Genomic DNA, 12258 nt, shown 5'->3' on the forward strand with positions numbered 1-12258 from the left:
CCAGCTGATCAAAATTAATTATAAGTGCAAGTCAGGTGGATGCTGTGCCTCTGGGTTCAATATCCTGGAAAAAGACACACTGTCTTCCTGACTGAGTGCCAGCCAGGGATGTACATCTGGATTTGATCATGAGGAAACAACAGACAACCAAACATCCTGTTTTCAAAAAGGGCCTGTAGTCTTCAAAAGTATTAATTTTATAAAAGAGAAAAAAGGCTTAGGAACTGTTCCCAATTAAATGTGGCTAAAGAGGCAGAAAAATGAAATGCAATATATTTCCATGAACTAGATACTGGTATTAAAAGAGACTCTTGAGGAACCGACATTCAAATTTGAAAGAAGAGATAACACATTGTTTCACTGTCACATCTTCTAAATTAGGTAACTACACTGCGATCTGTAACAGGTTTTACCTATTTTCAAGAAACATATACTGCCGTAGGTATAAAGCCAGAAAGAACTATATGAGGTATGACTTCTACTCGCAAATGGACAATAAAAGTGTTTGTGCTGGGGATTTAGCTCAGCGGCACAGCGCCTGCCTGGCAAGCGCGAGGTTGTGAGTTCGATTCCAGGTACTGGGTAAAAGAAACAAAAACAAAACAAAACAAAAAGTGTCTGTGTGTGTGTGCACTCACACGTGTGTGCATGTGTGTGTGTATGTGAGATGGTGATAAAATAAATGTGGAAAAATACTGAAAATGGTGAACTGGGTAAAGGGTACATGAGAACTCGGTAGTGTTCTCACAACTTTTATGTAAGCTTGAAACGTTCAAAATCAGGTGTTGCCTCCCCTCTTCCTTGTTAACCCTCCCTCTGCAGGACCAGAATTCCCCACCTCCAGTCTTGGCTTTCAACTACTGTGCTCACTTTACTGAGCACCCAGATCCCTTGAGAACTTAGCACCCCTAGACCAGCACACACTTGAACTGAAGCTTTAAAACAACACTAACACATGTGAACAAAAATCCATCCACTTTTGATCACATATTACTGTATACAAGTTATTTCCAAGGCATGAGAAAGTAATGATTGTGGATATCACATTTGAATATTATTTTTCAATCTCCTTTCTGCTTCAGAAGGGCAGAAAGAGGGAAGAGACTGAGATGTCTTCTCAAATGACCCGGCATATTACTGAATTCCAGAGGCTTGAATTTGCACAGGTATTGTCATCCAGGCGTGACCTTTTTAGTGACACAGAAACCAAATATGCATCATTGACTTACTTCCTTCGGAGAGGAAAACAATCTCTCTACATGTTGTCACTGAGCCTGACTGAGGTTGTGGCAGTTAGTAACGGACTTAGAGCATCTTCACAAAGTCATGTACAAATGGGCTCTTTGTATACACACACACACACACACACACACACACACATAATGTTGCTTTTGTCAACAGAAGAGAAGGGTCCATTGCTTATTCACTCTGTGACCCTGCATAAGTACATGAATGCTTGAATCCCAGTTTCCTCACAGCACTTAATGTGCTGATTGTTATAAGGATGAAGAGAGATAATGCAGGTAAAGCACTTAACCCAGTGCATGGCCTGTAATAAGTAACTAATGTTACTGCAATAGTAACAGCGGTGATGATGAAGTAGATACGTGAGGATGAAAGGGGTGGTGACTACAATCTCTCAAAATTGGCAGCAGCTCTAGAAGGATGCTTTAGTCTCTTGCTAGGACAAGAAACAAAAAGGACTTGCAAATAACTGCACAAAGAAGAGATAGTCTGCGAATGTGGGACTGGCTACAATCTATTGAGCCATAGAAGAGCTTCCTTGGGAAGAAAGCAATGAACCGTGCAGTGAGCCCACTGCATTTTATGTCCTGTTAGATATGTGCCCCCTCCACAGGATACCCACAACCATCTCAGTGTGTCCCTGGGGGAACTACCTCTTTACCGTCACACTTATTCTTCCAAATAAGATAAACATGGCACTCAGTTGGCTACCACTTTCCCAAATTGATTCCTCTGGCTTTCACATGCCCTGCTGCAAGGCAGGGCTTTCAACCAATCTAGAAGATTCCTACTTACATGCTGTAAATTGGCAAAATATGTACTGTATGACTCAAAATGTACAGCTAAGACTGTGGTGGGAATAAAATAAACAGAAAGACACCCACATAGTCATTACTCCATGGTAAGGTGCAGAACTCTTCATCATCTGACAAAGTGGTTCAGGAGACCAGATCTCTTTGCACTAAATCCCTCAAAGAACAGCTCAGGCCCACTCAGAAGACATTAAAGTAATCATTCACAGCCATCTAGTGACCCAGTACATCCAGAACAGTGACAAGAGGCTGCTTATGGATCACATTTATATTAATTGTTAAACACACAGGATCCCAAAGTTCAGGAATATTCTCTGTGACAGAGTATCTTCTTATTTCTATCTCGATTCTAAGTTTATCAGAGACAAATAAAAAGTTTTAAAAACAGGAAATCCAAGCAAGAGTCCTGTATGTATGGGTGCTTGACTTAAAAGCCATTCAGAAAATCTGGGATGCATAGAGACAACCTCAAAGATTGTGAAAGCTACCTACCCCAAAGCTTGACCAGCTCTTCTACGTCGCCAATAACTCTCCAAACTGTCTTTTGGTCCACGTTTTTCCATTCCCTGGCTCTCCCCTTTCTCTTTCATGCATTCAAATGTGAGAAGGCAATTACGGGATCTCTGTTGTCTCATCTCTTTCCCAGACTGTCACTAGCCATTTCTCAGATGCCCTTGTGGCATTAAATGAGTGCAACACAGGGTGAGATGTTGACTTCAGGAACCATTAGCTGCACCTACAGAATGGAAAACCAAAAGCACGGAACTAACTCTTGATGACCACTGCCTCTCCTGCCGCTCCCACGCTCTGCTTGTATCGAGTTAGGATGAAGAGACCACAACACACAGCACATTTTGATAGCAGAAGCCGATGCTGAAGGGTAACTGCACCTGAGGTCTACTTAATCTCCTTCTTGAGCAGTTTCTCAGCATCAGGAAGGAATAAGAGCTTGAGGAAGGTAGTTATGACGTCATGGGTGCCACCTCTCTGGCAGTGTGGTACTGGAGAAAGTCACCCGGTAATAAGGCAAATGTGAACTTAAACCCTGCCTCCCTCTATCACTTAGTTGCCATGTACAGTGCGGACATAGGTTTCTATACCTGTGTATGAATGAGGCCTGCAACTTAGTGCTTTAAGGAAACAATGATAAAACTTATTATCATGTAGCACCCAACACAGCAGGGTTCACTGTTTTCCTTCATTTTTAATGGAAACTATATTTTGTGTGAATTATCTTTAAAATATTAATGTGCCTCAAATATCTGGGATGTGATTTTTATGTAATGTTTCCTTTCAGTTTCAAACTTTATTGAATACCCATGGTTTTAAAATATTCTGAACCCATGCACTATACAAACTGATTTAGATACATTAGGTAATTGTACTAAATGTTCTTACTTATTTATTGATAATGTACATGAGCTTGATTGCTCAGCATACTTCTACTGAATTGTAATTTATGAAAAATACCTGATGTGGCTTTTCCTTAGGTCATATATGTCTTTTAGTTTTTAATCTATGAGAGTGGTATCATTGTGACATACTTGGCTTTGGATTCAATACTTCAACAAGCTCAAGACAGTTTAGAAAATGACCACTCAACATTACAACTCAAGAAAAAAACTTCAGGAACAAAATAAGTTAATATATGATTTAATTTTATTTTACTTTTAGCTTTTATATTTGAAAATAATGATTCCCCTCACCTATTTATAAAGTATTTCTAAAGCCTCGTTTGTTTCCAAGGCAGAATGTGAACATCCACGTCCTGTGGCAATACTGATCACTTCCGTCCCTCACCCTGCTCCCATCCTACTGCTTTCCCACCCTAAATCTGCTCACGAACATCAGTCATTTCTATTTCTGCTGCTAATAGGAAATGTCCTCATAAAACTTTCTTGTAACAATAAGCCACAGTACAAGTTTTTTCTGTTCAGCGTAAAACAATCATAGAAGGTGACAAAATTTGAGAGCCAAAGGAGGCAGGACATCTGACAGAGGAGGCAGCTGAGGTCTAGGGGGTTGGCCAGAGAAGTCAAGGTCCCAGAAAGTCAGTACCAGACAGGTCAGTTCCAAAGAAGACTCATTATTTACAATGTTTCCTGAAGAATGTTTCTTGGGACCTTTAGTTCTAGGATATTACTAGCTGGTAGGGGTTGGGGGTGCAGTGGGGAGCTTCCCAAATAACACTGAAAAATCACTCAGGTATAGTTAACAGGTTTGTCTGCTGCAGGACTTCTCAGGGATTTTACCGTCTATAATTGCTGGTATAAATCCAAAAGGAACCACAGCCAGCCATGTTTTCCAAACATTTTTAATCATGAAATTCTTATTTTGATTTTTAAGTATTTTATGGATAACATGTTCTATGAACTACATTTGGGGAAATTTAAAAGCTAATATATAAAATACAAATTATTTACGACTTTGAGGGTTAATATACTTTGTTTGGTTTGCTTATATGGCTGTCAATACACACCCAAACTAGAAACGTGAACCATGAGAATCAGTTCAAAGCAGTCCATAAAAATCAAGTTTATAGTCTATCATACAGAACAAGGACTTCTAAAACTCGGATAACTGTACGTTGGTTGCTCACCACTTGACCTGAAAAATGAAGACAATTCAGATGCATTTAACAAGTTTAAGGTCACACAGACCATATTACATCAGTGGAGTTCTTGCCTTTAGTTCAGTTGCTTCAAAATCATAGTCAGCAGACTACTGATGCAGTCAAAACAGTACCACAGGCACTGCCAGTAACAGAACAGGCTTACACAGGAAGAAAGGTCAAAATGCTTCATGTTCCAAGTGGGCCAGTGTGAAATCACACAGGGTCACAAGAGTTGGGGCAAACATGAAAGCTGTCATTATTCCATGCTGTCGTCATTCCCCTTAAGTAGCATCTGTATATGACAAACTTGAAGGGGTGACAGGGAGCTCTGTCAGTCTCTGCAAGAGTATTTTAAATCCATCAGAAGTGCCACACAGCTCCTCAGGCTCCCTGTGGAAGTCACTGTCTGTAAGCCCAGGCAGCTTAGTCTGCTCTTGAATAAACAAGCTCACCTGGAACTTCCTTGGAGCACTGACCTTGGCCCCACCCAGATATGTGGCAGTGCTGCAGCCAGCTGATTTCTCAGTGCCCCAAAGACAGAGGAGCTGGCTGGGAGCCCATTACAGACCCAGCACGCAGAAACCTCTGCAGCAGGACTGCACTGATGGGTCCATTCAAAAGGGCAACCTCTGCCCCACCAAGGAAGTAGTTTCTGCAATGTGCGTGAAAGCCAGTGCTTCTTCCTTTGGCAGGGAAGCTCTGTCTTCTCATTGATTGAAAAAAGTGCATATTATTAAAAAATAATGGAGTTTTGTAAGAATGTCTTCCCCTAAAAACTAAAATGCTCTGATTGTAACTGATTCTTTGAATTCTAAAGAATACCCAAAGGGGTATTTCAAGAGCTTTCAAGGGATGGGCCAGGTAGCTTCTCTCATTAAGTACATGATTATACTACTGAATTCCAAACCACTGAGAAATTCGAATGGTGACTAAGATAAAATCAGAGTGAGAAATCTGTACAAAGCATGAAATAGTTTCTTTATAACCAATCTCATAATCAACATGTGTTAGATTTGTGTGGTAAGGGAAGAGAGAACTGAAGGAATCAATAATGCGAACGAAGGAAAATATGGCAGCAGGAGGAAAAGAAGGCAGTAGTGGGGATATCTTCTTTTCTCCCACCTCAAACACCACCCTCCCACTTAAAGCCCTTTAATTCATTTCCTCTTTAAGAAAAATAATATATAAAAAGTTTTTAAAAAATAAGCAAAGATGGTAAGTACTTACAACTCCAGCCTCCATTACAAAAATATTAACGTACACTTTCCTAGACTTTTTAGTATGCCTATATATGCCAGATGTGTATTTATTTTTTCCAAAAACTGGGATTATACCATATAGCTTTAAACCTTATATTCTACTTAATGTGATGTTTTCTGTACCTGTAAATAAGAACCCTGGCAGCCTCATCTGTAAGGACAGTGTGACACCAGTGAAGGAGTGTAGGCCCTGAGCAGGTCAGTATTGAAGTTTCAGACCACCTGCTTTGGAACCACATGGCCCTTAAGAAGTCCTCTAGCTTCTCTAAACCTTGCTTTTTATACATGAAACAGATTACAGTATTATCTACCCCAATAGTTGCTGCTAGAATTAAATGAAACAATGCATATAAAGTACTTAACAATGCCTGACACGATCGCTGTTTGTTCAATATAAGGTAGCTATTACTATTATGCTGAGTGTTCTATGATATGATAATATTGCATTTTAAAAAACTCCAACCCTTTTCCTTGAACATTTAGGTTACTTCCGATTTTTATTTTGGACTTGTTACAGACTCATAGGAAGTTGCAAAAACAATACAAAAGCTTGGAGTGGAGTTGCAAGTCTCTAATCCTTGCATTCAGGAGGCTAAAGCAGGAGGCCTGAAATTGGAGCTCAGACTTTGAAGTTGGTGTGCACTACAAAACAAGACCCTCTCTCAAAATAAGAACAAAAAAACCCAAAACCCAAAATAAGTATAGAAAGTCCCACATACCTATGCCTGCACCATATACCTGTGCCTGTGTACGTCTCTCCACACGGTAATAGCTGACACAAGCGGTATACAATATACAAACCAGGACACAGATTTCACCAGGCTTACACACATGCATTTGTGTAGTGTGTGGATAGGGATGTCAGTATAATCTTATCACATGTGCAGATTCTTGTGAGCAGCACCACAATCAGGATATAGAACTTTCTATAACCACTAAAATCTCTTTATAATCACACCCACATTCTTCCCCTTTCCTTCTTCCTTGTCTAACCTCAGGTAACCATCAAATTTCACTGCTCTACATCATTTCCAGAGTGATAAGTGGAAACACTGTGTAAATATTAGAGGTTGGCTATTTTCACTCAGTATAGTGTCTTTGAGACCCATCCACAGCGTTGCATATAACAATGGTTATCCCATTTTACTGCTGACTGGTAGTATGGATGGACCACAAGCTGTTTAACCACGCATCTGTAGGACACTGAATTGTTTCTAATCTTCAGCTAATACAAAAAAAATACACTCTAAACATTTGTGAATAGGTTTTTGCATGGACATAAAATTTCACTTGTCTAAGGTAAGTACCCAGGAATGTGAGTGTTGCCCTCTGCTAAGTACATATTTAGTTTTATATAACACTGCCAAACCATTTTCCAGAATGCTACATCATTTTACATGGTCACAGCAATGTATGAGAGATTCAGTTTTTGTGTATTTTCACCAGCACTGGGTACCTTTAAAAAAATTTTAGTTGTTGTAGTAGGTATGTAGTGATAAATTTGCATTTCCAAAATGGCTAACGATGTTGAATTCCTATGTCTAATTTTTAATGTGATAAACAATGGATGTATTTGTTTGGGAAAGTTTTAAGTTACTTTCTACAAATGGATTTTTCAAAGTGGAAATGCTAGATAGGCAGATTTAAAAAAACAGTTGGAATATAATGTCATATTGCTTTCCAGAAAAATACCAATTTATGCTCCCATTGGCATCAAATAAATTGATCAGCTTTTAAAGAATATAGTTACCACTCAGTATTATTTTCTTCCATATTCTTACAATAACTAGTAAGATGCAAATGCTGTATAAATAGTTGCTATCCTGTATTGTGTAAAAAGTAATAACAAGAAAAAAGTATGTACATGCTCAGTACAGGTAGCTTTTTTTAAGTTTTAATCTGCAAATGGTTAGATCCAAAGGTTCTACCAACTATATATCAAACACTCTTACTGTTTCTCCAAGACATTAAAAAGAAAACTCTTATATATCTCTGCTACCAGGGAAGTTAAAGACATCCCAAATTCAGGCATGCGCTGCACATTTTATAAACATCGGGAAGAAGAAAAAAAATCATTTACCTTTATGGGCAATATGACATAGGTCTTCTTGCATTTTAGAAAATTCTGATGAGGTTTCAGAGCCATCAGAATAATTTTTCTCTTCTCCAAAATCTAGTGTTGACAAGTTAGGATTGGAGGAATGTAGTCTCACAGGGCCAGAGAAAGGTTTAGGGACCTACAGTGACAGCAAAGGGAGAGATTTCTGTTCACATACAGACTGTTCAGAATATATACTTGATTCTAAGATTGGAACTCACTAAGAAAGACCACTTCATGACTCTTCCTACTGAATGGTAGGAGAAAAATATATAAAAACTCAGGAAAATACTTTCCATAGAAACTTGCTTCTTATGAAATAAAAATGGGTGAGAAATCATATACTTTTCTGGAAATGATAGAGATATTAAAGCTATAGTTGAAAATGACAGCTAAAACTGGCAGGCTTTCTCATGTACACTCATCCATCCTCCTGGCAATCACCACCCAGTAACTAGGTTGTTAGAATAAATAGGTTTAAGAATGCTTTTATTTGCACGTGGGGCTTCTACAAAGCTATCTAACTACTCACGTTTGTACATGGAACATTCCTTACTTTTAAAGTAGTTGAGTTCAGCTCATAAAGTGCTTTGAGTCAAAGCATATACAAGATTATATCAGTTGACTTTTCAAAAGTTTGGGATTAATTTTTATTTTAATAATGTTGCAATTTAATATGCAACAATTGTTCTGCAAATCTTGGCCAGGGACTTCATTGTGCTTTAGGAAAGAGAGCTTCTAGCAAGACACAACGAGCCTCTGGTGGAGTCAGGGAGTTCGGAGGAAAATGGCAAGAGTCCGCAGGATGTCTTGTGCCCAGAGACTTGGGCTTATGGGCTCAGAGGGATATAAATCCACTGAGCTTCAGCAGGATAGTGGGTCAGAGCACTGGGTCTCCACAGCCACAAACAAGGAACACGCACAAGCAGGCAAGAAGGCAGGGAGGCTAAACATTAAAGAAGGGAAAGCTGAAAGCTCTAGAAATGGTGGTAATTCCTCTATCTCCATGACATTTTCTTCAGAAAATATTCTTTCTCTTGCTTCCCTAAGGTCCGTTAGAACCTTATACTTATACCCAGAAGATTTAAGTGACTGAATTCCTCCCCCTGCACAGGGTATTGGACAGAACAACTCCAGAATATGCACTTGTCTGTTCTCCTACTTGAGTCAAAATAGCCCCAGCATGCGGCATGCAGAGCAGGGCCAAGGAGGAAAGCAGTCTGCTACAAGTGGAAGCAATGGTTACCTGGAGCGTTCCTTTAGTATCTTTGCCAATAGCTCTGGACCGCCACCTCCTGTGCGATCTTTTTTCCTTTTTGGGACTTTCAAAAGCGCCACCCTTTTTTTCAAAACAGGAAAGAGAGCACAGACAGTAAGGTCCACCAAACCACAGGGATAAATGCACAGCAAAGTGACCACCTCCATCCCCTTGAGTTGGGCTGAAGCAACTGGCCAGACAGCATTCCACTGTTAGTCAAAGGCTGGGAGGAGAAAGGAAAGCAGAAGCCAGAAGGTGAACAGAGCAGGGTCAGGCGAACCTGTATGGCATTGATGGCAGGCGCCGAGTACGTCCGATGCAGGACGTCCATATTTTGCAGGAGCTGGCTCATCTCCACCAGATAGGCATGGCAGTGTGCCAGGTCTGTGAGAGAAAGAGGAGAGGGCTCACAATTTTCTATTGCAAGAGGGATCGCTGTGCTGGCACCAGTGACTTTCTTACTTTTTCTACATTTGACTTTACATCTGGATAGGCAGGAAATTTTGCTCTGTTTCACAAGAATGGCTACAGACTATAAGGGTTAAGGGAATGGATCTGGATAACTAGGTGGCCTCAGTTTGAATACACTGAATGAACTCTAGGGTAAGTGATATGACCTCTCTATGCCTCAGTTTTCTCATCTGGGAGACAGTTACATAGCTAGCTCAGAGTGAAGAGAATTAAGTGAGTCGATATGTACAGAGCACTTAGAAAAGTGGAGCACTTCTGCGGACCACTTAGAAAGTGGTCCACATGCAAGGACCCAATTCACATCAAAAAGATAAAACTGAAATAAAATTGTACCAGTTAACTGTTGATCATGGACCTGCATGAGGACTGTGATGAGCCTCCGCGGATGGACCTGAGATGACTGAAGAGTAATCTCACAGTCCTAGTCCCCAACCAAAAGATAGCTCACAGCTGGTGGCTCACTAGATGTTGATGGATGCTTCTCCTGACGAATCAAGGCCCAAAGGTCTTAGGATGATGGCTTCAAATGTTCCTATCACCAAAATCACCTGGAGTATTTATGCCACAGATCTTTAGGCTCCAACCCCAGTTTCAGAGGGGTTGGGCTTGAGAACAAGCATTTCTAGTGAGTTCCCAGGCAGGACTGCTGCTGCTGGGCCAGATACAGTACTTCAAGGGCCCCTTTGCCAAGATGTCAATCAATGAAGCTCATGAACATATTTACTGGAAGGGCTAAGGCTACATAGCTTCAGTGGACTTGTCTGCATTCAACAAGACAAAGAGCAATTCTGAAGGTTACTACCTTGCATCATTCCCTAACAGTGGTTCTCAAGCATGGCTACACTTTAAAATCAGCTGGAGAAATTTTTAAAAACCACATATGCCCATACTCCACACCAGACACTCTCAATCCCATTGGTGAGCTTTTTTTAGTTCCCCAGATGAGTCTTAGCTAATTAAAGTTGTGAACACTGAGCTTCACTGTGGCTACAGTGCTCAACTCTGGTTCCTTCACAAAATCTCCTGGGAAACTATGGACCATCAATGCTCCCAGGGCCCCACCTCAGACCAATTTAAAGACAGTATTTGGGGAAAAGGCCTTAGCATGGGTATTCCTGCATTTTAAAGGTTCTCTTGGTAATGTGAATGTGCAGCCAGAGTAGGGAACCGGTACATGGTGGAGCTCTCCATTTGGCCACCCACTCACCTCTAGAACAGAGTCGCAATCAATGATGTACATCAGAATCATTTCTGGTGCTTAAGAAAAACAGAACTATACATTCTCCTTCCCTGGAGACTACTGTATAGACCTGGGTGGAAATCAAGTACTTAAAGACTAGAAAAAGAAGCCTGTCTACAAACAAACCCAGGCAAAGATGTAAAACTCTACATGAGGGTATCTTCTGTTGATAGCAAGTGTGACCTAGCCAAAGTATAGGAAGGAATGTGGAGAGAGAAGGGAAGGACACAAAATCAACTAAGGGACAGATACAAAACCAGTTCATTTAGAAAGAGGCAAAGGTTTCAAGTCACTCTACCTTTTGAGCATTTTTCCATGTCCTCTGAAGACTGTAGCCATAATGGAACTCGCGCCTCACCACCATAAGAAAATGATAAATTGCTTCCAGTTTGAAACGAATTCTGCTTTGATATACTGCTACGCTGTTCCACAGAGGATGAGACCACATTATAAATGAAAACAGAGACCAGCAGGGACAATTTGGGGTAAAGGATAACAGGGCTGGTTAGCTGCTAACGGATGCCTTCTGCTTATAATGGGGAGAAGCTTCTAGCAAAGTACCCACAGGGAGACCCTAACACCTCCGGCTGTCACCCCAACTTGGCCATGCCATACTATAATACCTCAGGTGACAGCTTTTTCTTCTTTTTCGCCAAATGATATAAACATTTGGAAGTATTCTGCAATTCTGTATGGGCCATACACATACCTACTATATTTTACAGCCAGGTAAGAAAACCAAAGTCAAGCTGGTGAAGAGAGAGCTAGAGCATCAGAGACATTACATTGTTCTTTACATGATTTTCTGCATTCTCTGTCTCACTGTTACCAGATGCTCATCTGCTCCTGCTTCTGCCTCAGTGGGCAAGACAAATTCAGCATCAGCCCAACTCCCTTCCTCTTCCCCACACACCTTTCCTCAGACTCAGCTCTCAAAGGGCTGCCCTCTTGCAAAGCTGCCCCTCCTTTTAGACTACTTATTGACAAAGGCTCATTACCTTCCTACTGGAAATGGAGTCAAATGTCCCAGGCGCAGAATCTGTGATGGTGGGCCCTGGATAAAAGTGATTCACTTCCCGTGGAAACATGGCGATTTCATTCTGACGATACATTCTGTGGTGACGGAGTCTGGCTACCCACTCATCAAAGACTTCTTCTGACTTCGCCTAATATGTGGTAAATTGAAAGAAGGAAATAAAAGAGTCACTTGCTAAAAGGAACAATTATTCATCAAGTTGAGGTTCCTGAATGTTTTTTAGTT

The 12258-nt window shown here is 40.7% G+C and overlaps 1 protein-coding gene across 1 annotated transcript in view; it reads right to left on the reverse strand.

Annotated features, from left to right (window-relative positions):
* The window catches only part of Osbpl3 (oxysterol binding protein-like 3), a gene marked incomplete in the record, with an annotated part of 164511 nt that overhangs the window by 50695 nt on the left and 101558 nt on the right, over positions 1-12258 (reverse strand). Inside the window, 5 exon segments of the mRNA XM_013510601.1 lie at positions 8011-8167; positions 9275-9367; positions 9567-9670; positions 11296-11419; positions 11996-12163. Of these exon segments, the coding sequence (XP_013366055.1) occupies positions 8011-8167; positions 9275-9367; positions 9567-9670; positions 11296-11419; positions 11996-12163 (646 nt within the window).

Source organism: Chinchilla lanigera, unplaced genomic scaffold, assembly GCF_000276665.1.
Source record: "Chinchilla lanigera isolate Chin_1 unplaced genomic scaffold, ChiLan1.0 scaffold00009, whole genome shotgun sequence".
NCBI lineage: Eukaryota > Metazoa > Chordata > Mammalia > Rodentia > Chinchillidae > Chinchilla > Chinchilla lanigera.